The sequence below is a fragment of the Vitis vinifera genome, chromosome 18 (assembly GCF_030704535.1).
Source record: "Vitis vinifera cultivar Pinot Noir 40024 chromosome 18, ASM3070453v1".
Taxonomy (NCBI): Eukaryota; Viridiplantae; Streptophyta; class Magnoliopsida; order Vitales; family Vitaceae; genus Vitis; species Vitis vinifera.
In genome coordinates this window covers 11,540,467-11,568,421 of record NC_081822.1, presented here as the reverse complement: position 1 = coordinate 11,568,421, position 27,955 = coordinate 11,540,467, and the positions used below count along the sequence as shown (strand labels likewise).

At 37.0% G+C, this 27,955-nt stretch overlaps 3 protein-coding genes across 4 annotated transcripts; 1 reads left to right on the top strand and 2 right to left on the bottom strand.

The window, feature by feature from the left end:
* Nucleotides 1-78: 78 nt before the first annotated feature.
* LOC100267776 (1-acylglycerol-3-phosphate O-acyltransferase) lies at nt 79-6,793 on the top strand. The gene is made up of 9 exons (XM_002280619.5): nt 79-576; nt 1,009-1,245; nt 1,484-1,530; nt 2,030-2,148; nt 2,241-2,401; nt 5,468-5,577; nt 5,655-5,754; nt 6,248-6,371; nt 6,469-6,793. The coding sequence occupies exons 1-9, from the start codon at nt 155-157 to the stop codon at nt 6,592-6,594; spliced, it is 1,446 nt and encodes a 481-aa protein (XP_002280655.1). The 5' UTR covers nt 79-154; the 3' UTR covers nt 6,595-6,793.
* A 1,565-nt stretch (nt 6,794-8,358) lies between these two features.
* LOC100262619 (probable LRR receptor-like serine/threonine-protein kinase At4g36180) lies at nt 8,359-12,111 on the bottom strand. The gene has a single exon (XM_002280632.4). The coding sequence runs from the start codon at nt 11,798-11,800 to the stop codon at nt 8,417-8,419; it is 3,384 nt and encodes a 1,127-aa protein (XP_002280668.1). The 5' UTR covers nt 11,801-12,111; the 3' UTR covers nt 8,359-8,416.
* Nucleotides 12,112-12,600: 489 nt separating this feature from the next.
* On the bottom strand, nt 12,601-20,530 carry LOC100257491 (kinesin-like protein KIN-7E). 2 transcript variants are annotated; one of them, XM_010666461.3, is made up of 14 exons: nt 20,263-20,530; nt 19,631-20,093; nt 18,990-19,079; nt 18,797-18,897; nt 18,574-18,687; nt 18,403-18,484; nt 18,256-18,323; nt 18,090-18,155; nt 17,834-17,958; nt 16,594-16,930; nt 15,812-15,913; nt 14,846-15,718; nt 13,174-13,487; nt 12,601-13,079 (listed from the first exon to the last, which is right to left on the bottom strand). In XM_010666461.3, the coding sequence occupies exons 2-14, from the start codon at nt 19,842-19,844 to the stop codon at nt 12,752-12,754; spliced, it is 2,814 nt and encodes a 937-aa protein (XP_010664763.1). In that variant the 5' UTR covers nt 19,845-20,093; nt 20,263-20,530; the 3' UTR covers nt 12,601-12,751. The 2 variants fall into 2 exon arrangements, with proteins under 2 accessions (XP_010664763.1, XP_002280678.2); XM_002280642.5 differs by having other exon boundaries at nt 19,631-20,079.
* Nucleotides 20,531-27,955: the final 7,425 nt, after the last annotated feature.

Here is a 27,955-nt window from a genome sequence, read left to right as displayed (position 1 = left end):
ATTGTTTTTCAGAATAGTTTTTAAAAACAGCAACCAAACAGACCATATATTTTCTATATGAGAGTGCCAAAACACAAGTTTCCCAACAAAAAAAAATGGAAATGTCTTGGTGCACAAGTAATTGGCTTGTTGGGTTGGAGAGACTGAGAGGCGGATGCGACTAGAATTTGGACCTGGAATCCTGGTGTATTTTCCTGTCATCCGCGTGCGTCACAGCGAACGTAACAAAACCGTGTGTAAAAAGAAAACAATACATAATGGTGAGGCCGCCGTTGACCGCGTAACGGGTTTATATGTGTATAAAGGCAGGCGCAGGCTGCGCAGCAACTATAGGCCGTTGGAAAGGCTTTTGACACTACAATCTATCTTCATCACCCTAAAAACTTGGCAATTACGGTGTATGAGCTATCGTTTCGTTCGGTGGTCGAGGATGGCGGAAGAGATGACTAAGGCGGAGCTTGGATCCTCCTCCTCAACTACTAAATCCAGATCTTTGTGGCCTTCTCTTTTCCGTTGGATCCCTACCTCTACCGATCATATCATCGACGCCGAAAAGCGTCTTCTCTCCTTAGTCAAGTACATATCTCTCCTAATCATATTTTCTTACGTTGAGGAAACTAGTTTCCTCTCTCTTTCTCATTCTTTTCCAGAACCCTACGGAGCGCTAGATTGCATAATAATTCTGAATTTCTATAATATTCGATAATCTTGCATCATAATTCGGCTCAACAATAAAAATTGCCCCTATTTTTTGTGTCTTTCTTTCGATAAAACCCTAGAATACCGTTATTTGAAGATTCCTGTTTTGTGTATAATGAGCCAATGGATAAATGCTCCCGGCGCTTATTTTCTTAATTTTTTTAAAATTTCAATTTGTAATTTGATTGTAAATTTGGAATTGAAATTCCCGCAAAATAACTGGGTTCTGATGAAATTCAGTTTTGATTTCTATTACTTATCCATTGCCTGTTTCTCTTCTGTTGTCATGGGTGTATGGATGAATTTCAGGACTCCTTATGTTCAAGAACAGGTTAATATAGGGTCTGGGCCACCTGGGTCCAAAGTCAGGTGGTTTCGGTCTGCCAGCAATGAACCAAGGTTTATCAACACAGTTACTTTTGACAGCAAAGATGATTCTCCTACTCTTGTAATGGTTCATGGATATGGTGCTTCTCAAGGTTTCTTTTTCCGGAATTTTGATGCTCTTGCTAGACGATTCAGGGTCATCGCCATTGATCAACTAGGGTGAGAATATTTGCACTTACTATAACTGATGTTAAAAGTCTTTCTGATCCTTATATATAAAGCCTATTATGTTCCTTTAAGCTGGAGTTTTGGTGTTGATCAGTGATCATTTTCTTGTACAGAAAACATATTTTTATTTCATATTTTGAACTCTTGATATTCCTGCTCTCTTAGATCTGTTTTCAGTAAGAACTTACATTGTTGATGGTGCACTTCCTTACTTGAATTTTCTCTGCAGTTGGGGTGGATCAAGCAGGCCTGACTTCACTTGCAAAAGTACCGAAGGTTAGTCATGGTTTATTTAATTTGTCACTATAATATAGGTCATTATTTATGTATATAAGTATGGGTAATTCTACTACATTTGAATATATACATAATTGTTTTTCAGCTGTTGGTACCTTGAACTATCCAAAGCATAATTTGAATATCTCTCTCTATATGAATATATTATGATTGTATGGTACTGTTATTTCCTGAAGTTCTTATTTTTTAGTAGACATCAGAAGATTCCTTCACTTTCTGATATTATTTAAACCCTTCTGCTGAGAAGGGATATCAATTTAGTTGACCTTGTTTATTGGTTAATGTACAGGCAACTTTCGTAGGTTCACATTTGATATAAAGGCAAATCCTCTCTGTCTCTATGCATGCATACACACACACATTCTATAATATATATTTGTTGTATGATCCACTCATGGGTGTTGTTTCATTCTGTTCTAATTCATATTTTAGTTATGTTGAATTCCATGTTTCAATTATCTTGTAATTTGTAACACAGAGACTGAGGCTTGGTTCATTGATTCCTTTGAGGAGTGGCGTAAAGCCAAAAACCTTAGCAACTTTATATTGCTTGGGCACTCTGTCGGGGGCTATGTTGCAGCTAAATATGCTCTCAAGGTGATTGCTTTGTCATCTTGACATCTAACTTTTGGGAGAAAAATGGTGGTGTTTTTCTTTTTATTTATTTTAATTTATTATTTATGATATAGCATCCTGAGCACATTCAGCACTTGATTTTGGTGGGACCTGCTGGATTTTCATTGGAATCAGATGGTAAGTCAGAGTGGCTTACACGGTTCAGAGCAACATGGAAAGGAGCTGTTCTGAACCATTTGTGGGAATCTAATTTTACTCCTCAGAAGCTTGTCAGGTAAAATATTTTCATCCTTATGCTTCAAAATCTGATCTTTAAAACTCTACTTCATGTAATATATCTGTGTCAGTAGTCACATATTGTCATTGCATAATCTACATAGTTCAGGCCCTTGAATGCATATGGGCATTTGTGGCCTTTATGCTTAATTAAGCATATAGAATGTTCAATAATTTTACTACAAAATGTTAGAACTTGAAGACCACATGATATAAATTAAAATATGAGACCCTAAGGATCTGCCTTGAGGGTTATGCCTCAGAGTGGGCTCTTATTGTTTTATTTCTTACTTGTATCTAGGGTTCTACTTCAATAAATGGGCTCCATAGTGATTGTTAGGAAGTAAAAAAATTATTCGTTGCTTTCTTTTTCAACAAACATGTTGTTTGTGTTTCGACACCGAGTGAAATTTATGTCTTTATTGGACAATTCCGTAGCACTGGCCATATAAGCAATAGGTTCCTCTTGTTCGTAGAAGGGCACAATGATAGAATGCATAATCCATATTGATTAAAGCAATCATCAAACCGTAGGAGCTTCCAAAAACCTTCTTTTCCCACAGTTGTGTTAGAGGGAAGTAAACTACCCTAGGGTACTATTACCCAGTGACTTCTCTTTCCTGCTTTTGCTCCAATGAAAGCGTTGGAAGTGCTGTATGTGTCTGTATATTTAGTATATGCGCATGTATGTATATAGAATTTGATGATTAAAAAAAAAAATACAAAAACCAAAGAGATCTTGCTGCTGAGCTTCCTGATTGGGAACATGATGCCAATTCCTTGTGCCCTTTATGCTTAATTAAACATCTAGAATGTTCAATATTTCTACTATAAAATGTCAGAACTTGAAGACCACATGATGTAAATTAAAATATGATGCCCTAAGGATCTGCCTCGAGGCTTATGCTTTAGAGTGGGCTCCTATTGTTTTATTTCTGACTTATGTCTAGGGCATGTAACTTCTACTTCTACAAATGGGCTCAATAGTCATTGTTAGGAAATAAAAAATTTATTTGTTACTTTCTTTTTCAACAAACACGTTTGTTCTCTTAGGTTTAAGTTGTTTGGTTTTCCTGATACTATATCTGACATCAAAGGTCAAATCATAGTGATGGTTTCAGGAATCTCATGTCATTGCCTATAAAGTATTTTCCACGAGGACTTTTCATTGTTTTTTGGAATAGGGGTTGACTAATGTATTTTGTTGGAAGAGAGAGTGAAAACTTTAGGTAGATTGGCTATTTTGTTTCAGAATTCCTATGTATACTCCTAGCTTGTCTCTTTCAAACTCATCCCTTTGACTACTTGCCTATTCAAATTGAAGATGGTCTGAGGTTGTGGATAAACATAATTAAATCAACTGAGTTTTTTAGATTCTGATTATTTTGGTTAAATTTTGTAATAGAAAATCATAAGGTGTATTGTAGTCTCAGTCATAGACTCTGAAGGTCTTGAGGCATATTGGTTTCCATATCTCAGATTGGTATTAAGTGATTTGTACAATAAGACAATTATGAAGTTCAAAAAATTATAAGAAAATATTTATAATTAAATGGGCTTCAAAACTAATAAAACAAACTTCTATCACATTGAGCATTGTTTAAATTGTCATAGAAGTTTGCGCTTAAACTTCTTCATAGTGGAAATTTTCTATCGCTATTATGCCCATAGTTTTATCTTTTCGGTGATTTTTCATGTTGAATCCTTGTATGATTGCTTTCTTCTTTCTATTTCTTCATTTGATTATCTCTATCAGCTTATTTATGCTTATGAAGTTCAAATTACTATAATGGATTGGGTGGTTGATAATGTTGACTGAATGTTATGAGTTGTGCTTAGGAAAGAGTTGAAATAATTTCAGATTTATCTAAGGAACTTGAATATTTGATGCTTGTTGAAAGGTTCAGTTGCTTTTGATTGGGGAGTATTGGTGCATTAATGCATGCGTTTTGATTGTTTACTAAAAATATTGGAAAGTAAAAAACGAAAAAAAAAAACAAAAAAAAAAAAAAAAAACAGGGGAACAATGGTCTTTCAGTGGGAGCCATCTCTAAGTTGAAAAGACACCCATTCAAACCCCCCACACCCAAGGTATAATCCATAAGCCGAGATTCATCTATAGAGTGTTGATTGATGAACATTGATCATCCTTTTTTTTTCTTTTTCTTTTTTTTTGAATGGTTGGTAAATTATGATGCATCTATTCACATATATTTAGATCACTTACTGATTTGAATATTTCTACCAATTTCCTATGCTAATAAAATATTTGTAATTTAAAAATGGGAAGATTTTTGAGATTTCAAGCCCTACCCTTGAGGTCTATGCATTGCATATAAAGAGCTTTTTAGCACCTTGTAACCTTGTTATCCTTCTAACCTTGCTATCTACCCAATCCACCAAACTGATTAAAACAAACTTCTTGTTTAAAATCGAAATAATATTTTAAGATGAAGTAGAATTGTAATAAAATTGAATAATTAAAAAATAATAGCAATTAATTTATTACTAATCATGTTAAATTCAGATTGCTGGTTGGAAAGCCGAGTCTGAGATCATTTCTCTTAGTTGATTCAGATTTCAATGACCTATTAACCTTGTGTTGGTAAAGTCCCACCAAACCATGTAATATCAGGTGGTTTGGTCCAAGGTTAGGAAATTGCTAGCGCAAGTCAATAATGTCATTGATTCCCCGCCCCCCTCTTTTTGTTATTTACCCTTGCAATTCCAGCACGCGTCTTACCATCACAGATTCATTAATCAGATTTGCAGTTGCTTACAAATTGAGTGGTTCAAGTGGAGTCTTGGCAGATTATTTGTCCTTATGCATTACTTTATACTGGTTGATTGTATTTTTGGTGGAAGTCTTTGTCTATGTATGGAAGGATCTGAGACTTGTATAATTGATTATGTCATGCTCATATGGATCAGATTCTCTTTATAAATTTCTGATTTGGTCATTAGAACCTGTTGTTTATTTGGTAAATGCTTTTAGTTGCTATTTAAAGATATTGATTCTATTAAATTGTCCTAATTTATCTACTGGCCTCCTGAAATTATGCAGAGGTATTGGCCCTTGGGGTCCAGATCTTGTACGCAAGTATACAAGTGCTAGATTTAGTTCATATTCAACTGGTGATTTGTTAACTGAAGAGGAGTCCAAGTTACTCACAGGTAGCCTTAAGATAAATTTGTTGCTATACTGCATATATGAACTAGCAGATTTCTGATTATTACAATTTCAATGTTAGATTATGTGTACCATACTGTAGCAGCCAAAGCTAGTGGAGAGCTGTGCTTGAAATACATATTTTCATTTGGAGCATTTGCTCGGTTGCCCCTTCTGCACAGGTTTGTTGGTCCTATCTTTAATGTTGTTTCTTGAGTCAGAAAAAGAATTTCTGATCTGTGACGTGAATTAATATCGTGGATTCTGCATTCCTTCAACTGTAACAAATGCTAAGTATCACACTTGGGTCACTGATGCGTTAATGTGAGGCCATCATCCATTGCACCTCATACTTGAGTTGCATGTCACTAAGTTTTCTTCACAATGATGATCTAGCCCTACAGGTCCTTCATGGATTGCTTGCCTTTTTGGTATATGCATTAAAAGGACTACTATTTAACCTCATTTTCTTGAATGAGGGTGAGCCTCCTTCTAGGTAATAACTCTTGAAACTTCAAATTCTTAAGCATAGGATTTAGTTAAAAAATGGACCAATGTTTGGAAATGAAGTTGAGCATTCTAGGCGGTGAACCCAAACATCCAACAACACAATAAAATTCTACCTGTAGCTGGTGATATAATGCATTTACAGCCACTCATCTCTTTTCTGTACAGCGCATCAGAATGGAAAGTGCCAACCACTTTTATATATGGCTTTGAAGATTGGATGAACTACCAAGGAGCCCAAGAAGCTCGCAAGCAAATGAAGGTCCCATGTGAAATTATTAGGGTCCCCCAGGTCTCTCTCTCTCTCTCTCTCTCTCTCTGGAGAAAAATAAATAGAAAAACATATAATTCATCATGGTTAACAGAATTCTGCTGAAATATGATTGCAGGCTGGGCATTTTGTATTCATAGACAATCCCTCTGGGTTCCACTCGGCTGTATTGTATGCTTGCCGCAGATTTCTCTTGCCTGACCCTGATAGTCAATCCCTTCCTGAAGGCTTGACATCTGCCTAAAAATAGAGTAGGCTATAAATTGTAAATTGATAGCCTATGTATTAAAAAAAAAAAAAACATTCTTTCTGCGAAGTTTGTTGATTCATACATTCTTCTGTAGTTGATGACTTCATAAGAAAATTCCATTGTTCCTCAGAGAAGCTATATTCTGAACGCATGCATAATTTAATTCAGTTGTTATGAGCGGTTGAATTTGCCACCAGATCTTCAACAAATTTCTTAAATGCTATTTATGAGTAAATCTGAATTTGAGGGTACCTTGTACATGCACTGTGACTGAAGTAAAATTCGGGTTGCCCTTCCTTGTACCTCTGCATGAGAGCCATGAAGAGATTTTATAATTTTGGTTTATGCCCTTCATTGTAGAAAAGTTCACTGTTGGTATAATTAATGCCGCCCTCACTTGCAGCTCTGCATAGTCATGAGGGAGGAGGTATTTACATTTTTGGTTCTTCCGCTTGTATATCATAGAAAGCTTCACTGTACTTAGTTTCTGATGTATTTCCAAATAAGGTACCAGTTCCTTGGCCTATTTTTGCCAGGGTGCCTCACTATTGATATATTCTGACTGATGATTAAGGTGTGTGCGAGCCCAGGGAAAACAAGAACAGGCTTGAGCCTTTACTTGTTGGGAACCCATTTCTCACCTTAGTTGAACAGGATTGGGGCCCCACATAAGAATGCTTTGTTGCTGCTTAATGTGCTGAGATGGAGAAACACTGGGTTCGTCTTGTTTCAACCTTTTAAGGACGGATGAAGCAAAAGTTTATCAGAAATGAAGGCATTCTACAACAGAGTCCCATGCTTTGCGGGCGTCGAGCCCTGAGCGGCACCATCACCACTTTTAATGTTCACTGCTTTGTGCCTTTTTTGGCATTGCTTTCAATCTAATTATAAAGAATCTGGCATAGAACTAAATGTGGTATGATTAAAATCTGACCCTTTACCCATTTTCCCTTGAGACTTTAACCGTGATATGGTTTTACAACTTTTCCTCCTCTTCCCTAAGAATTTTACCAAGCTACTGTCCTTTGTAAGGACCCACTATCTATCCACCCTGCTCAATGAGTGAAGAGGATGCTTTAACCACCGTCACACTTACCATCATGCACTGCAGTCAGATGAGTTATTGGACACTGGCAACGAGACATCACAATCAGACATCACATTGCTACTGAAAAATTGATTTCGTTACCTGCCTATTTTCATGACTTCCCTAGTAAATGCAGTGGGAGTCCAGCCAGTCGGGGTCTCACGACTCACTCACAACACCCATTAACACAGTCACACACTCAGTCGCTTTTACTGCTGCCCATCATCTCTCCCAATTGGAATCTGGAGAGATTGTGGCCTGGTTCCATGGTTTGGGGGAGTTGGGACCCAGGAGAGCCATTGATACAAGTTACACAACTTCCGTGCCCCTCTTGTAATTATTGCTTCACAACAATAGTACTAGGGCTGGACCCCACTCCCAGTCAAAACTGGAATTCCGTAAAACCCGACGTGGTGGGCGTGAGAATCTATAACCCCTTAAAAAGACCCCACACTCCGACAAGACTCACGTATCCTGACGCCACTCTCTCTTTCCTCTTTTCCAACAAAAAAAAACCCAAGAAAAAGACAAATTGCACTAAGCCTCCATATCCACATTAACGGCTACTTTCCCCCCTCTTCCTACACCGCCACGTGGCTAAATTCCCTGGCTTTGGCGGGAATCCATTGTATGTACGTTGCAGTGTTTCACCAGTAAAAGAATCCAACAAATGTAAATTCAAGTTAGAATTAAAAATGGAAATTTGTTTAAACAACTAATTGGCTTCCTTCACACGGGGGAGGGGAGGGAGGTTGGATCAGCTGAGGATGGAATATCTGGTCCGACCCGGCAACCTTCAAGCATGAATACGATGTCTGACATGGAGGGTCTATCAAGCGGGTCGGGTGCTGTGCATAGCAACCCAACTTTCACCCCCAATAAGAATTCTTCCCATTCAGATGACTCCGGGTCGATTTCCAGCAACCCCGGTTCCAGTAATTCTGAAATTTGACCTCTTTGTAACTGTTTTTTCACCCATTTTACAATGTCTTCGTCTTGTGTGAACATCACTGGTTTCCTACCTGTCAATATCTCTAGCAATACGATTCCGAAACTGTACACGTCAGCTTCTCCGGTCAATGCCGCCTCCGGTGAAACATAGCCTAGTGACCCAATTGGGGTTGTGGAGGAGGAAGGTTCAGCCGGGGTTGGTATGGTTAATCGGTCTAACCCGAAATCAGAGAGATGGGCTTCGAAATCCGCATCAAAGAGGACGTTTTGTGGCTTCACATCTCCATGAACCATTGAAACTGAGTGGAGGAAGGATAGGCCACGGGCAATGCCAAGTGCAATCAGATGGCGCATTGGCCAATTGAGGACGTGCCCATCTTGGTGAGAGGCTTCCTGGAGCAGGGTGGCCAGATTTCCATTAGGCATGTAGTCGTAAACGAGGAGCCTGACGTCCGGTGGTCCTGCATAGTAGCCGCGTAGGACTGTTAGGTTTCTGTGCTTCACTTTGCCCAGTGATTCTGCTTCTTTACGGAAGGTGTTCTCTTCGATGGACCCATCTGGAAGGCGGCGGATTGATAGGACCATGCCATCTTGGAAAGAGGCCTTGAATACAAGTCCATATCTTCCCCTGCTCAAGACATTTTCCTCGTCAAATTGTCTGGTTGCCTCTAATGTTTCCGCGTAGGTTATTTTGTTGTTGAACATAACGAGTTTTGGCCCTCCATTTTCACCGCTCCCACGGCCTCTTTCTCCTCCAGAGCTTGGGGCTGGGCTCCGCTTCTTCTCCCCGGCTGCCCCTTCTCTAAGTTTCTTACGCCAACGCAATAGACTGAAAATATAGCCACAACAACACAATGCCAGAAGGGTGGCTCCACCAACAGCCACACAAACTAAAAGAATCAGTTTCCTCCTTTTTCTCTTGGTCACGCCCTCGCATTCCTCTTTCAATGGCTTTCCGCATAACTTTGGATTCATTGCAAAAACTGAAGGATCTGTAAATTGAGAACCCAGCATTTTAGGAATTTCTCCTTCCAGGTTGTTCTGTGAAAGGTTCAAGTATTTCAAGGTAGAGATGCCTGAAAAGTTCACTGGAATGACTCCACTGAATCTGTTTGAAGACAGATTCAGCATTGTTAGATTTGATAATTTAGACAACGAATCCGGTATGGGGCCTGAAAGATGATTGGCATCCAGCAGCAGGGAAGTCATAGAGGAGCACTTAGATATATCTTCTGGGATTTCACCTGTCAAATTATTCTGACCCAGATCGAGTTCCTTCAAATGGGATAGACGAGAGAGTTCACCGGGGATTTCACCGCTCAATCGATTGGACCGGAGCTCAAGTGCTTCCAGATCAGAACAATTACCAAGCTCTGATGGAATTACACTGGAAACATGATTTTGAGACAATGAGAGAACAACTAAGGACTGAAGAAATCCAAAGGTAGCCGGAACCTCGCCGGAAAAGGCATTAGAGGATAGATTCAGATAGCGCATACTAAGTAAACTGCTGAAGCCTTCGGGAACATCCCCAGAAAACAGATTCTCTTGAAGAGCAACAACTTGCAAATTTGGCAACCCAAAAATCTCTAAAGGCAATTCACCAGACATATTTTGCTTACTCAAATCCAAAGTAGCAAGTTTCATCAAACTTCCAATGCTCTTAGGAAGTCTTCCTGAAAAGCCACAACCGCTCATGTTCAACTCCTGCAAGCTACTCAAGTCCCCGATATTTGACCATACTTCCCCATAAAATTTGTTGAAGCTTAGGTTTAAGATACTCAAATTGCTAAGAAGCAATAGCTCTTCGAGTACGTCCCCAATCAAGTTATTTTCGCTCAGATTCAATACTTCCAACTGTGAGAGGTTCCGAAAACTTGCTGGAATGGAACCTGAGAAATGGTTTCTCCCTAGAGATAACGTCTTCAAGCTCGTTAATGCGCCCAAAAATGGAGGAAGTTGACCTGAAAATCGATTTCCTTCCAGATCAAGAACCTGTAACAAACTGCATTTCTGAATCTCACGAGGAACCTCACCCTGTAGCGAATTATTAGCAACTCTCAACTCCTCCAGTCTCAGGAGATTTCCGATTTCAATGGGTAGAACACCAGAGAAGAAGTTTCCAGAAAGATCTAGAATTCTTAGCGTGGATACTTCTGTCAACCAAGATGGGAACACACCATGAATGTGATTCTCTTGAAGGTCCAAAACCTCCAAAACGCTGAAAAAAGTTGCGTTTTGCGGCTTAAAAATGCCCGTGAAGGCATTAAACCCCAACTGTACGATCACTAGCGTGGGAGGATTGGCCGAGACGTTGCAGAACATAGATGCAGGGACCGAACCAGAGAGTTCATTGCGGGAAAGCGAAAGCACTCGAAGTTTCGGAATCGCTCCGAGCGTTGCCGGAATCAGACCCTTGAGCGCATTGTCTTCGGCACTCAAATGTAGGAGTGATGAACAGTTGGATATCGCAGAAGGGATGGTTCCATACAACTGGTTCGAGTCCAACCACAGATACTGAAGCTGTTGAAGCTCTCCGATGCTAGCCGGAACCCCACCGGAGAACTGGTTGAACGAAAGGTTGATGAGCTGAAGCGAAGAAGCCACAGAAAAGTTAGCTGGAATATTGCCGGAGAAGGCGTTTGAAGAAAGGTCGAGATAGCGGAGATTCCTCGGGAGGTTCCCGGGGATTCCACCAGAGAGAAAGTTGTGGGCAACATTGAGCACTTGAAGGTTGGTGAGGTTGGTGAGAGCCGGCGGGAGACCACCGGAAAATGAGTTGTAATGTAAATAAACGGCGCGTAGAAGAGAGCACTGGGAGAGAGAAAGAGGAACAGAGCCGTTAAAGGCGTTAGAGTGAAGACTTAACTTGCGAAGTTGGCGAAGGTTAGAGAGTTGGTCAGTGAGTCGGCCACCGAGTTGGAGACGAGGTAAGCGAAGTTCCCAAACTCGGCCATTGTAACAGAGAATGCCCCGCCAGTCACAGGGAGCGGAAGGGGTCGACGAGTTCCAGCCGTCCAATGCGCCTAGCGGATCGTGTAGATTGAGTTTGAAGGCCGTCAAGGCTTTGATTTCAGACAAGGCATCGGCGCTCCGCTGGGCGCAGGTCAGCGTTGGGGCGAAGAGAAGCAAGGAGAGGTAGAGAAAAATAGCCGTTAGCATTGCAGAAGGTGGTGGAGATGGTGGTGGTGGTGGGTGTAGTGTTAAGGTTAAGGTGGTGGCCTTGGATTATGAAAATTATGGTGGGGTGGAGTTTTGGAAGTGTACTTGGGGAGCGTATGGTGGTAGCAGGGTTGGCCTGGAAAGAGGAGTTGACAGAAGCGTCGCCATATGCTTTGCCCCAACTGTTGTTTGTGTTTTCTTCTCTCTTCCTCTGTCTTCCCTGTTCCCCAAAAAGGCCCAGATCTTTTATTAACTTTAATAAACTTTCACTCTCTCTTTTGGTCCTTTCCTCCTCTCTACGCCCTTTTTAAAACCCCCCTCATGTGACCCTGTGGCTTCGCTTCCTCTCTACATCATTGACCCCCGCACAGGGGTCTTCATACTCTCACCTCACTGTCACTATCACCGCCCACCTCCTCAGTAACCGGCTGGAAAGTAACCCATGCAACTTGACAGCTATATCTATATACTTTATATATTTTAATATAGTTAAGTAATTAACTATACAAATAAAATATAATTTTCATGTGTAAAAGAAAAGGCATTTAATACAATCTCCTTGCTTCATCCAATAGTAATAGCTAGCTTAGGAATGCGATCCGCTCTCCATAGTCCATCCACATTCCACACCCTATCATAATTTACAAGAAATTATATGCAGATGTCAATTAATAGTCCAACGTCTTTAGGCCAAAAAGCTATGAGAAGACGAGAGAGAGAAGAACACCAAGGTTTCTATATTATTTCAGGATAGCGTGTTATAGCGCAAGTAATGCCTGGATGGATAAATACATGGCAGGTAAGCAACAAGGGCCAAGTTTAATTCGTGACCAGCGTGGGATTACGTGCATTTCTGTTTGAAATCAAGAATTAGAAATCAAAAGTGGCAGTCAGTCAGACAAAAGAATGTAAATTTTGCGTGGGTTAAAACTCTTGGCTGTCTTAACTCCTTCAAACTCCTGACAAAGAAGACACGTTGCTTCTCCAGCTGTAGGACCTCCGGGTCATGGGTTTAGGTGAGAAGCTGAGTCCAAAAATCTCCTGGGGCGCCTCACTTGGCACTATGAACCCAACTAACTTAGCAACAAGGGCAGCACTCTCCCTAATGTGGTTCATGTCTCTGATGTCACTCCAAATACGTCGTACCAATTGTAACTTCCTCTGCTTTGAGTCCAAATCGATACCCCACTTCTGGTAAATCGTCTCCATCTCCTTTCGGGAGAACCGCTTCTGCACTTGCTTGATCAACATCTCCCTCTCGCGATTCAGAGCCCTCTTGCTGTCATCCAAGAAATGTATGACTAATAATATTAACAGAAGAATATTGTGCAATGAAAACTCTGGGGGTATAGAAGATGATAATACATTAATACCTTGAAGCCAGAGTGAGAGGTTGGTCATCTTTCACAGCTCCACTTCCATGAGAAAATGACTCCTTAAGAAAATACAACCTTCTTAGCTCTACCTCCATGTAAACAGAGTCCAATTTATTACCCTTGAAGAGCAGGAAGAAATAGGTTCTATGAACCAAAGGTACATTGCATGAATCCCAAAGTGCAATTATCTCTCTCTGTTGCCTTTTAAATTCTAAGGCCCAACTTAAAGATTTAGAAGCATTCTGCTTAGTATCCCGGTCAACTTTATTTTTCCCTGCAGTGTCGTCAGCATCTGGTGTCGTCTCCATGACCTACCAAACACAACCATTCCATTGTAAAACAAACGATATTGACCAAAAATATTCCTAAAAGAAGCTATGCTAGCCAGGTTGCCAATGTTTTCAATCTAGATATCACAGGCCTTCGACCCCAACTGCCCCTTCCTCGTGGAGTAGTTCCTGGGTCAGTTTGGTAATTGTTGCTTAAAACAGTTTTCTATGAAAAAAAGACACAACTCGTTTGCCAATCATAAAAAATAAAATCTCTTCTTTTTCTAAAAAAAGGAAAATAGGATGTTCTTATTAATTGTTTTAATTAAAAAAAATTATATAAAAATAAAAAATCATTAAAAATAAAATATTACATATAAAAATTATTTTTAAAACATAAAAAATAGATTAAGAAAATTTTAGGTTCTAAAATAAACTTTTATTTTATAAAACATCTAAATCATTCTTAAAAATTATTTATTAGAACTATTGTCGAAAACACTTTCCAAACAAAACTTTCATTACCCACCATACACAACTGTTATGGCGAGTCAGGCCTAGGCAAGGCTGAGCATTCCAATTACTAAATTTTCTTTCTCTTAAAAAAGAAAAAAAGACGCTTAAATAGTGTTTGTTTTTTTACTTTCACTTAATTCTAAATAAAACTTTAATACTTAATAATGTTAAATAATAAATTATTTATTTTTATAGTATTTTATTTCTATTAAGTATTATAAAGTAAATCAATATGTTATTTTTTCTATTTAGAAAAAGCTAAATATTTTAGTTTTTTCTATTTAATAAAAAATTTGTAATAAGTCATAAAAAAAATAGAAAAACAAACAACCTAAATTCTAAAAACAAATTACTTTCAGCAAAAAGCCAAAAAAACAAACACCCTCCTACTTTTCCTATCATTTCATGAAGATGTCCATCACAAGATTTTTCTTGGAATTGAGTATGTGTATATATCAAGCTAGTTGTGATTAAACAAAGAACTGAAAGAAGTAAGCCCTAGACATGGTGGAGTGGCAAATCAAGATTCATGTGGCTGACCTATATGGCTGGAATTGTTGACTACGATGAGTAAACATGATTGATTATATGATGAAGATCAGCCATCTTGATGTGCACCAGTTACATACCAAAACCATTATTGCAATAATCTTGAGCATGATAGATTAGATGCTAAAAGTGAAAATTAAAATGCATTGTTTCTATATCGTGTGTGCCATAATTTGTAGTCGATATGGTTCAAGTGATATATCAAAGTGAAAAATGATAGTACTTATGAAGAAATAAGAAACAGAAATTCTGACCAAAAAGAAATGGATTGCACCAGAACCAAGACTATCAAATGTAAATGAAAAGTGGGGAGAGAGAGTGAGTTGCATTCTAACCGTATCATCACCAAGTTCCATTGCAGACTGAACTTCGGCCATTTCATTCAATTTTGCAACAAAATCGTGGGCACTGTTGGTATCCCATTCACCCGATGTCTTGACATTCTGTGCTTTTTCATCCATGGAAACACTTCTAACAGAAGTTCGAGAATCTTGTCTGGAAAATTTTTTCATGCCATCACCAAACTCCATTTCAGCAAGCTTTGGCAGGAAGCCTTCTGGTCTTCCAGGGAAATCTTCGTCTAAACCATTTGGCAGTATGCTCTCACCCTGTTCTGCCTCATCAAACAATGGAGATTGGATAGTCATGATAACTGATCTACAACTTCTGCTTCTATTCAACCTCAAGCTTCTGGAGCTAGACTTGTCTGCCTCAGTGAAACAAAGAGATGGTTCTAGAGGATACATACTGAAAAGGCTCTCAATGGTCTTTTTCATGTCCTGAATTTTTTGCTCCAAAGAACCATGAGATGATATCGCATCTGTATCCCCAGCCACCGTCAAAGCTAACTTTCCATCTTTCTCTTCTGGACAAGGTAAAGAAGTATCATCTTCTGTGTTCCTATCCAGTCCCTGAATGGTCTTCTCCCACCCCTGACATGGATTGGGCCCAACAAATATTGGAGTATTCGTTGACAGTATTGAAGAAGCATCATCAGATGGAAAGTGGTTTTCAGAATTCTCAGGAAGCTGTAGGCTGTCCCCTCTGGAATTAAGGCCATTGTCGTGGTCAGAATACTGAGATGAGCTGCATGTTGTGAGATCCAAATCCAGGCAATGGGAATTAGGCATATCTGATGATTCTGATGCTGAAGGTTCATCTGACCATGTATTTTGCACTTGGTGTTCTGAAATCTGATCAGATTCCATCTAAAAATAGCAAGGAACCAAAAATCAGAATGAAATATCAAGATGCACTTTAATTCAATGACAAGACTGTTAGTTGATAACAACTCTAAATACCGATTGTTTTGATTGATCTTCTCCAATTGATTTGAGCAAATCCTCAATTTGAGAGTGAGCAAGATCGCGTTGTTGAGTTAAATCCTTTATCTCTTTATCCATCTGCTTTATGAGAGAGGAACAAGGTGAACACTAGATTAAAATTTTTTCTGCTTGGGATTCATGAAATGAAAAAGGCGCCATGTCTTGAGTATACATGCATGGACTTAAGCTTCAAGTATGGTTGCAACATGTTGGAGCAAGTGCATGTAAAATGACACCAGTTCTCAATTCTCAGGCACATAGAAAATAAAAGCCAATCAGGTAGGCACAAAACAACTATTATTCAACAAAATTCATTGAATTAGTGACCTATGAATCAGTAAGGGCTGGACTGACACATGAATCTTTCTGTAAGGACCTTTTCATTTCACCTGGTGCAGGAAATATCTCAACGATCACAAATTCCAATGATTTTAAATTCCAAAGGCACTTTGAACACTTCCAGAAATACTGTTTTCTCTCTATGCACAAGGCGCAGTAAAGGAAAATAATAAGAGTTGCTTTTATATATTTGTAGAATTCCTTTTTTGCATCCACAAGCTATTCTGAAAAAAAAAAAAATTTCCAGTGGATGCCACAAAGTTAACTCAGAGGTAAAGCCCTTGAACCTAGCTCTGAATGCCAAAAAGATTTTATGCCACAAGAAAATATGATTGGTCCAGATGACCTAGTTTTGTTTACAAGTGATGACCATATTTTGTAGTGTTGGAAGTTGAGTAAAAGAAAATTATTTTTGTCACCTTTTCAATCAGAAGCTCTTTCTCCTTCAGTAGTGCGGTAGAATCATTGGCAGCATGATTTAATTCTAAACTTCTCAACTCACTCTCCAGTCTAGCCATTTCTCTCTGCAAATGCTTTACCAATATCTTATCTGACATCACTACATTGACATGCGCATTTGTTGACACCTCTTTAGCACAACTTGCAAACAAGAGAGTGTTTCTTGATTGCTCAATATGACTGCGTGCAGGGCTCATAGTGCAAATGATGGCAGTTCTAGCATTGCCTCCTAAGGAGTTCTGTAGAATGCGTGTCAGCTTAGAGTCTCTATATGGTATGTGCACATTTCTTCCTTTGCTGCAACCAATTGTAACAATAAATTTAAAATTAAAAGATAATTATATTATATTGATATTGTTGGTATTATCATGTCTAAAATAGACAAAGAAAATAAGAGACATTTTAGAAAGGAAACAAGAAAAAGGTTTTATATATTTTAGAAAGGAATAAGAAAAAGGTTCTACTCTGGAAACCAAGCCCAAACTAAAGAAGACAGTCAAGTCAGGTTAGATAGAGACACTGTAAAATTCTGATCTGAAATAAGACGCCATTGAGGATTTGAAAGGAAAAATGAAGTACAAGTGACTGAACCAAATGATGTTTGATCTTCAAGATGCTACAGGCCTAGAGCATGACATGACCAGGCTCAAGGTTCAAGCAGGATCAAATGGAGGAGTTTTTGAGGCAATCAGCATTTTACGATACCTAGGCATGAAACCAAAAGGCATTTTCCACATTGTGGAAACGGAATAAAACTGAACCAGCCAATCTGACCATTTAGGAGGACAAAGCTTCAAGTAGCATATAGAAAATTGAGATGCTCTACCCTAGTTCAGTCATTTGGACCACCATATATCATTTTTCATCAACAAAAAGATCGATTAAATGAAAATCGTCAAAAGAATGTAGGAAGGTCAAAATGAGTAGTAAAGAATAAAAAGTCTGCCATGGAAAATCTCAAAGCTAGCAACATCTAGTCATTTAAACCAATCTTTTAGCTATCAAACAAGTCCTTCAACTTAGTTTTTCTTAGTTCAGTTAGAAAATTTTAAGTCTTCTACATGATAGAATTTGATAGAACTTATATAGATAGAATATTGGGTGCTACTTAGTCCAACCCAACATTACTAAATTTTCAGATATCGCATACAATGCAGATTGAAAGAGGTAACATGATAAAAGAAAAAAAATATAATGAACCTTAATTTGCGAATAACAGTTCCCAGGGTTAGTAAACTGCGATTTATGTGGCAACCTTCTTTCAATCTTGTACCCTCTGATAATGTCTGAGAAGCACGTTCACTTCCCGCAAGATCAACAAAACTCTGCATAAACAACCCAATGTCAACTTTTTCCTCTTTCATTTTCACATAAGTTTAGAATAAGAACAATTTCGCCAGATCTATAAAGATACTTATTGACTGGTCACTAATAAAGGAAAACAATTAATTCATACCACAGTAGCTGCAAGACTGCTTGAGTTCTCAGCTCCTACAAATTTATGAGCAGAACTTTCAATTGTCTGCAGTGAACATATTTTGGTAAGAAAGAAAATTGGGGAATTAAGAGCTGGTCCCAAATATAATATAGGAAATAGGTGCTCCATTAAATGGCAGGCATACCAATCGGAGAATTTGATGAGATCTGGAGCTTGTTTCATTCAGGGCAGTCTCCCCTATCTGTCTTTGGGCTGCAAGAATGCAAAATCACATACGAGGATCTAGTGTCATTTTTTCCATTGAAATACAGACTAGTTCAAGTACCCTTACCTTCACATATGGAAAGGAGCTCCTGTAGATGGTTCCTATCCCTCAGAGTCTCCTCCGTAAGTTTGTCAACAACAGTCCCTCTCTGTCAAAGTATAAACAAAAGTGAATCTTGGAATGTTTATCCTCCTCCAGTTGAACTTTAGATGCACTTCCATCAAATACAATATTCACCTCTGGATCATCTAGAAGTCTGAGTGGAGCACTATCTGAGCTGAGTAGGTCTCTGAGAGCTTCATTGTAGATCTCCATGGCAGAGAACTTCAATTTAAATTCTCTATCTCTATGCTAAACATAAGAAAAATAGTTTATGTTATACTAAAAGAGGCAGAAATCCAAGACACATATAGAACCAGAGATGAAACTTTGAAAAAGTGATGTCAAGAAAGTAAATTACCCTCTCCACGTAGTCATATATATCTGATACTGCATATTCAGTAATTCCAGTCATGGTGTATGTTTTTCCGCTACTTGTTTGCCCATATGCAAAAATGCTTGCTGGAGAAATAATTCACCAATTAAAAATTCCACAAGCTGAAGTAGTAATAGAATATCAAAAAATAGAAAACAAGGACAAGAAGATTACTCACAGTTAATACCATTGACAACTGAAAGAGCAACTTCTTTGGCTCCTTCATCATACACTTCCCTTGTCGAGCAGTTTTGTCCAAATACTCTGTCTATCATCAATCCATTGACCAAAAGAATAAATAGGGAAGAAAAGAATAATTAACTATTCAGTAAACCTAAACAATCATCTCACTAATCTTGGAGTTATAACAAAAATGGTTATTTGGGAAAATTGCTTCGAATTGTAAGATGCCAGCTACCATCGCTGGCATGATCTGTCCAGGTTTGTACTGTACACCAGGTTTCAGTCTCAGCACATGAACAACTTCTCACCTAACACATTCATTCACAAGTTTCTTCAAAACCTGAATTCCAATACAGAAACACCCCTTTCTGGTTTATGAGCTCTAAATAAATGGATCTATTTCAAAATGTTCTCAAAAAGGAAACAAAATTAAAATCAAATTCAAGAAAAATACTCAGAACCATCAAAGGAGGAACTGGGTTTAAAAAAATACTAACTACAACCAAAGCATGACAGGCCCCACGGAACCTCTATTTCTCCAAGCTAACTTATAAACTAACACAATCAACTGAGAAGTTAAAATCATATATAAACTGAGAAAGCATTATACCAAATGAAAGGAAAGCAATTTCTTACCAAAGGTATAGGCAGTTGGAAACTGGGATCGTTCAGGTAAGCTGAGGCTGTTCTTGTATATAATGGTGTTCACATTGATGCATTCCCAATCTGAGACATGGTACCTTGAATTTTCTTTGACATCCAAAGGCCTCAACCTCACTGAGACTAAAATCTTCTCCTCTTGTCCCTTTGCGTTCCAATGCCCTGGTTCCTCACCACCAATATCACCCATCTCTCACTCTCCTCTGTTTTCTTCTCAAATCCAACCCCCAATTCACTCAAAGACAATAAACATAGGCTCTCACGACTCTGTGATAAACAAATGCAAAACTCCTCCGCCACATTCAAACCCTTGAAATCCCATTAACAAATCAATCACGGCTCAAAATTCAATAATAACATCACCAAATGCAGTAAAGAACTAGATTGTCTGAAGAAATTCCCGGACTTCTCAAACGAAATGCCTTCTGTTTCTTTCCACCTCCAAATTCAAAGGAGTCGAATTATTAAAAGGAAAAAAAAAAAAAAACAAAATCAGATTAAAAAAAATTCCAAATCCTTTACCTCTAGGGGATCCAATTCGTATTTCTAACCATTAACAATCAAAGATACTGAGAAGTAAAGAAAAGAAGAAGAGAGAGATGGTCGACCTGAATGGTGATATTGTTAGAGAGAACGGGGATTGGAAGGCTCTGCAACAGCGGAACCGTTCCTCTCTTTCTCCCTGGGACTCGGGTGAGTACCGACCTTTGAAATGCAACCGCCATTTCCCATTAAAACTTAAAACTAAAACTGGGGCATTGAACTTACGGTTTTGACCTCACCTCTCTCTCGACTCGATTCCAACGCGCCCAACCGCTAACCGTTGGCTGACGTTTGTGGTAGGGCCCGCTCTTTACATCTTATTAAGTTATTAGCCATTAAACCATGTGGTGGGACTGGCAAGACTAGATCATTTGCTGCCGGACGATGATTCCCCTTTCTGATTCCTCTTTCAATTATTCAATCCATGTGTCCACCTTTGTGTTATGCTGCCCCAGCCCCCACATCACAAGAATATTTATATATAAACCTAATTTAATATTATCATTTGTATAACCATATAATTAAGACATTATTTTTACATTTTTTCAAGAATTCCTAACCACCCAAATAAAAATTTTAGAATTTTTGAAGATATACAAATAAAGGACAATGGTATTTGAATATAAATTATTGTTTATATTAGGGTCACACATCAATTCGATACAATTTGTCATCACGGACACAAATTCAACATGTCTTTTTGTAGGTATTGATTGAATATAAATGAGTTTTGATCAAATTCTTATTAACTTGTATAACATGTTTAATGAATAAATTATGGGTCAATCTAAATGACACTAGTTTGAACCAAATGGACTCATTTAATAATTACGTTATTAACCTAATTATATTTTAAAACCATTTAACCTATATTTAACTCATTTTAAATTTATTTATAAATAAATATTTGAATTGAGTTATAAACATATTTGGTTTAGACATTAATCCTATAAATATATATATATATATATATATATATATATAATTTGATAGAATCTAATTATTAAATAAGAGGGTCTGATTATTAAATGAGTTAAATAGGACCAATAGATTACACAATGTGTTACTTGTTTAATAATTAAATAATATTTCGATTTATGTTTTTGACACTATTATTATTTATGTTGGGTTTGAACTTAATTAAGTAATAGAATATCTAAACTTTGACATGACACGAAGACAATCCACTAACACGAAATGTCATCCCTAATTCATATACATAAAAATTCTTTCTAATTTTAAACATTTCACTTTTTTTTAGAGACATAAATTTTGTATGTATTTATATTCTTTATATTTGAAATAATTTTTTTAAAATTTTAAAATAATTTTTTTAAAATTTTAAAAAAATTTTAAAAATGCTTACATTTATATAATTCTCTTACAATTTTATATAAAACTTTTTGTTTTTAAAAACACAAAATAGAAAATATACCCGATCCCAAATATTTAGGAATAAAATTGAAATGTAGGGCCAGTAAAAGCAACAGTATTTCTGATATAATCACAAAATCTAAATCACGTCCATTAATTTTTATCTTTCTTTATTTTTATTTTTATAAATTTGATGGATCACATCGCCATTGCAGAGGATATGAACCCACTACCCTGCTCAGCCTCCACCCATTTTGCAGGAACAAAGGGCTTTCTCACTATATATACAATGTATGTAGATGCAATTGGCAATCCAAGATACTGAATCCACATATGGCAATCCGGCCCTATCCGGATAGCATCACTCTAAGGACACATTGCCCCCAATGACATGTGAATCTCATAGAAGGAGCGTGGCGGCCCTAGCCATCTTTAGCTTACCAATCCAAGAGAATGACAGAGAGTTTAATGCCCCCCACGGTGAAAATGTCCGTTGCACCCCAAGCATGCCATCTTGTCCCCTTGAACAAGCCATAACCATAGCTCCATGTGGATGACCCCAACTACTCTGGAGAAGTATCATCTATGAAACGCATCCCCAATAGTTTAAAGGGGGTGAGACATTCAAAATTTCTCTTCTTGTTTTGAGTTTATGGGTGTTATTTCCTTTCTCACTTCAATATTAGGAACTCTGTGGCCTATGAGGGTCAGGTGGCCTAATTTTTTTTCTTCTTTGTGCAAGGAGATTTGAAGCAAGTCTAGGAACCTAGATGGAAATGGGATGAGAGGCGTCGTCTATGGGAACAAACTAAAGGTCAAAGTGTTAGAACGGGATTATGGGTGCATGCATGTAAGATCTTATGACTACCATATCTAAGTACAAGCGGAAACATGTGCAATTTTTCAAAAAAACCTTATATCTATGTGTTAAAAGCAAGGAGGAAAATGTCGGAATATATCGGTGATATATCGTGTATCGGGAAGGGTTGACACAATATTTCGTGGAAAAAAATCAGAAGGGAGATATTTCCATAAATATCACCAAAATATCGGCAATATATTGGTTTGGGGAGATATATCGAAGATTTTTTGAAAAAATCGCCTCTGGTGACAAAATATCAGCAATATATTAGAGATATATCGGAGATAAATCGTCGATTTTTTGGCAATATTTCCCCTCCTTCATGCAACGTGATATGACGGTCCAGATCACGCCTGTGTTGATCTGATAGCCTAGATGTGATTCCAATGATAATATGGTGATCCAACAGCCAGATTGCTCCCAGTTTTTTATCCAACTGCCAAAATTGATTTTCAACGGTAAATTAGTGTTCCAACGGCTATTTTGGCCCAAATTTCTTCTATAAATAGCCCAAATTTCATCTATTTCATTCATTTTTGCTTTCATTCTTCATTTGCTCTCTCATTACTCCAATTTTTATTAAGGTTGCTCAATTATTTAATCATTTGAAGGTATATTTGTTTTAAATTGTAATTAATTTTGTTTGCAATTGTAATTAATTCATGTATTTTCAATTAATTAGTATGTTTGTAATATGGATGATTTAATGCTATTTTTACATTCAATTGTAATTAATTTTTATATTTTTATTGAATTAACTTAGGTTAATTTGATTATTTAATTATAAATTGATATGTTTATTTTAGATGATTATTTGTAATTTATTTTCACATTTAGAATTAAATTAAACTAGTTAACTTAGCTAAATTATTTAATTAATTTAATTAACATGAACTATTATATTTTGAATATGAAATATGTTTATTTAATGAATTTAATGTGTACAAATTATTGATATTTAATGAAATGAAGTATTTTATGTGACTTTATAATGAGAACAATTACAAAATTAACATTTCTTATAAATCGACATGATATAATTACATCTAATATCGCAAATTATATCATATGTATATCAAATTTTTTAATAAAACAACTTTAAAATGTCCATTATACTTCTAATTATATTATTATGAGGTTTTCATTACATTTCCATGAGTTTTTAACAATTTTAAGCCTATCGATATTTTTTTCCAGGATATCCGCCGATATATCTCCGATATATCCATAAAATCGAAGTACCGATATATTCGTGATTACCAATATTTTCATCCTTGGTTAAAAGACATGCCTTTAGATTTGAATGTTCTCACATCTTATTCCAATCGATGTAAGAACTTGGTATATCTTCCATCCAATTACTTTGTCATTACTCCTTGGCACCAATGTAACGTGGCTACACAATCTTGAGAGTGAGGGTGGCTAGGGTTTTATCTAGAAAATTAGAAATTGAAAAGATGAATGGATAAATAGATGACTAATCCTAAACCCAAAGAGAATCTATATAGTCTCTTTTATGGGATAAAGTGACTTAAGCTCACAAGATCCTTATTAATGACCCTAACAAGCTCTAACAAATTAATTAGTTCAATCCAAAAAACTTATAATAAATTATCATAAGTTCCTATACAACTTTGCATTTTTTTTATCAAAACAACACCCTTATGCACACATATAATTAATTAAACTCGATTTCTCTCAAATATTTGTGCCAATAAAGACTGTGAGCTTAAGCAACGACCATTGAGATCCATATGAAAAAACCAACTTCCTTAGAATCTAATTCTAAGTTCACTCAGCATACTATTAATGGCACTTCAATACCCAATGATATTATATTGAAATAAAATCGATTAAATCCAATTTAATTAATTTATCTAGTTTATGACTTACTATCAATGCATGTAGGCTCCCGATGAATTGGTATATGTAATCTAATAAGGTAATAGTTATCAAACTTTGAAAATTACCTCTACAACTATCGAGTCTCAGATCCTCTTATTTTGTAATCAATTAATATACAGTAGTCTACAAAGAACATATATCAAATCTCATTTAAGAAATTATTGTAGTCGCAGATTCAACGATCACAAGTCCTCAAGATCACCCAAATGGACACACTATCTCAATCTTATGAGATATCATGGTGTGTTTTTTAAGAATACTTATTATCACTTGCCTTAAGTAACAATAGCTCAATCCATAGAAACTATATAACCACCTTAAAGTCTCACTCATAGGTCAAAGCCATTGAAGATTTCAACCCTAGTTTAACATTTTCTCAAAGTTAAAAGTCTATGTAGTATAGTAGTTTGTTGATGTCATAACTACTTGATAACTAATGTCATGACTCATCATAAGTTCTATCCAATGTGCGACCAAACATACACACTAGTGCATTTACTAACCTCAACAAATTATCATTTCAATCAAGTGGTAGTACACTATAGCCTTAGAAAGATTATTTAAGTTCATAAACCAATTGTGAACAACTTATTTCTTAAATCATTCATATAACTCTACTACACCCAAGTCATGTACAATGTAAGTGATATAAGTTTGAATTCGTAACTAAGTAATAATGTGATCATAAACAGAAAAGTAGAAGCTAAAATCATAATATAAATACATTGATGAAATCCATTTTGTTACATCATGCATGCTTAAAGCACGATCCCAATATAAAGATGACCTAAACTCACAACAATGGATATGTTGACAAGGAGTGACTAATCGCATAGTCCTAATAGGAGCAACTAACTACAATGAAGTGTCATTGGAGTGAAGAACGAAAATGCACCCACTAACAAATGGAAGAGTTCATAAAGTGAAGTGTGCACCTTACCTAGGAAAATGTGGTGTTAAAAGCCAAGATAGAGGAGCATTAAAAAAAACTTAACCATGTGGCTCTCAATGGTAAGCAACAATTAAGTCTAGGGCAATGAACTACAAAAACGGGTATTTTTGTAGATCACATCATGCAATTCAAATAAATGACGGTATTGGAACAAGGAAATGACCAACTCATATGTAAGGTATTTTTGTCCAACCTATAACAACATTGTTTTGGTTCCACTAATTGACTCTTGAATGAAAATGAGACTTTGAGAGCCTAGGGATGTTGGTCAATGCATGCACTTGGTCAAATAGAAGAAAAGCTTAGAAACCCTTTTTAAAAATACAAAAAGCTCCGAATGAGTCACTAAAGAAGCTATATTTGGAGATTTGACCTTAAAGTCACATATGTTGACGGATATAGTAAGGCTAATGTGCTACTCTTCTTGTTTGATATATCACACTCCCTAAGAAAGAAGTCACTAGTAATGTTGGAGTAGTTATTTACTAAAGCCAAGAATTATATTGCACTTGAAGAGGACATGAGGATAGCCATTCCCAAGCCCGTCATCTTCACTAACACCATAGTTGTTAGAACAACTAAAGGGGGAGTGACAACTTATGAAAAAAAAGAAGACGAGAAAGGGTGTTGGGAAAAAGCTTAAGATAGAAACAATAAATGATTAAGGAGATGACCTTGGCTAGGTAGAACTCTAAAAGGATTGAAAGGCATAGTACACACTATTAAATGTGTCATACGACACAATCTTGCAAAAGATCCAAAGGATGAAAAGGTACATGAAATCAATACTACTTCCTAAGGACACTAGGTACCACGACTCAAACTGATATTGTGAATACCATAAGGAAATAGTGTATTAGACAGATGACTATAAAAGCCTAAAGAAACTAGTGATAGATCTCTTGAAATGGGAACAAATCTAGGACCCTCTCTCTAATTCCATCATCATCGAGTCTACATGCGCAATACCCCCACATAGGAATCTATCACCTCTTGAATCTTGCTAAGGGCAACATCCTTCACTTTTAAGGCCAACTTCATGTTAACAATTTTCTCCTACACCAAATGGTGGCAATGGGCATAAAGAACTGCAAATTCACATTGAAAGAAAAGGAAAAGTCAGAATGCTTAAAAACTTTAAAACAATTGCAAATGAAAACAATAAGAAAATGAGCAAATGAAGTGAACTATGTCAACAACAACAAATAATGGTTGTTGAGAGAATTACTCTAATACAAAGTGGCATACGAGATAAATGGGAGTTTCTAGCTCATTCAAGTTGAAGGTCTCATAGGGGAGTGGCAACCTCACTAGGAGCTTTCCCTTTCTCAAATATAGAAAAGGCAAAGCCAAGACAACTAACAAACTAAATCGAGTTAGGATGGTTATAGGAAAATGAGATAATGGGTTGGGTTGGCAACATAATTACCCATAGATTGGCAGGGGCTAACTTATCTACAACGACAATTTCTTAAAATACAACGGAGTCGAGTTGGCTAGAGTGACTAACCAACACACAATAGAATGAGCTACGCTTTACTAAACTTGGTTTACCCTTCTCTAGAGTGTGCTCCATAGTACAAAGTAACACAAAAGGAGTAGATACAGAAGGAGGAGGGGGACATCAAAGAGGAATCTACAATGCAAGAATGGCCTACAGATTCAAAATTTAGGAGTTTGCCATTTATGCTAAAGAATCCCCACTCTCCTAATGCTCTTGAAATTTTATAATTGAGTAGATGATAGATGAGAGTTGCCTCAACTTGAATAATCTCTTCGAAAAACACTTGTAAAGGAGAATCGTTCACCGGGATGGGATCCCAATGATAAAGGTTGTCTAAAGCTTACTAAAGCAAGTGTCTTGCAGGTGGAATGAAAATAGGTGTGCTATAAGGTGTATGACTCTTATCAAATGATTGAAGCAATACAATGAGAGACAATTAGCCAAACAACCACAAAAAGTTGCATACAAAGAAGAAAATATCATAAGAAAATAACAATGACGAGTGAAAAAAGGTAGAAAAAGTAAGGGAAAAGAGCAAACAATAAGAGTAATTGAACACCTTGATCATTTAGCCCAAGAGAAACCCTAAAAATTGGTCCCTAACATGATCTAAACCTTCATATTGACTAAAAATCAACATACAACCTTTCTTTTCCTATCCTTTGTCGAGTTAGGAAGATCAAGCACCAATCCTTTGGTACCTACATCAGATGAAAATGCTAATTACAATTTTTATGCAACTTAATTTGGTAAAGGAACAAGGTCTCCCCAAGAAAATACATTGATCCTCTATTGAGTTTAGACAAATGAATAACGTTAGGGTGGACCTTAGATGAGAGGACTAACAAAACCATAAAAGTGACAAATTGGAGGTGACAAAAGCAAACAAAAACTTGCCTTAAAATGAGCTACAAAAAAAGAGACATTGTCTCCCCTAGAACCTCAAGAATACGTTCCTAGGAGAACATACCTCTCAAGACAACACCATTCAATATCTAAAACTCCTTGGAACATTTAACCGAAAATTCCCTTCCCTTAGGCATAGTAGAGATAAGGAAAGGCAACCCTAGGAGAGCACAAAAAGGAAGAAAGAAGAAAGGTGACAAAAGAGATAAGAAGGGAAAGTAATACTTGCCCATATGAGAAGTGAAGATCCCACAA

Coding starts and splice junctions, on each gene's coding strand:
- LOC100267776 (XM_002280619.5), top strand. CDS start 155: ATGCGACTAGAATTTGGACCTGGAATCCTGGTGTATTTTCCTGTCATC. Junction 1,531..2,029: donor CACTTGCAAAAGTACCGAAG/GTTAGTCATGGT, acceptor TTTGTAACACAG/AGACTGAGGCTTGGTTCATT. Junction 5,755..6,247: donor CGGTTGCCCCTTCTGCACAG/GTTTGTTGGTCC, acceptor TTTTCTGTACAG/CGCATCAGAATGGAAAGTGC.
- LOC100262619 (XM_002280632.4), bottom strand. CDS start 11,800: ATGCTAACGGCTATTTTTCTCTACCTCTCCTTGCTTCTCTTCGCCCCA.
- LOC100257491 (XM_010666461.3), bottom strand. CDS start 19,844: ATGGGTGATATTGGTGGTGAGGAACCAGGGCATTGGAACGCAAAGGGA. Junction 18,898..18,989: donor AGTTGTCAATGGTATTAACT/GTGAGTAATCTT, acceptor TTATTTCTCCAG/CAAGCATTTTTGCATATGGG. Junction 18,156..18,255: donor CTCATCAAATTCTCCGATTG/GTATGCCTGCCA, acceptor TGTTCACTGCAG/ACAATTGAAAGTTCTGCTCA.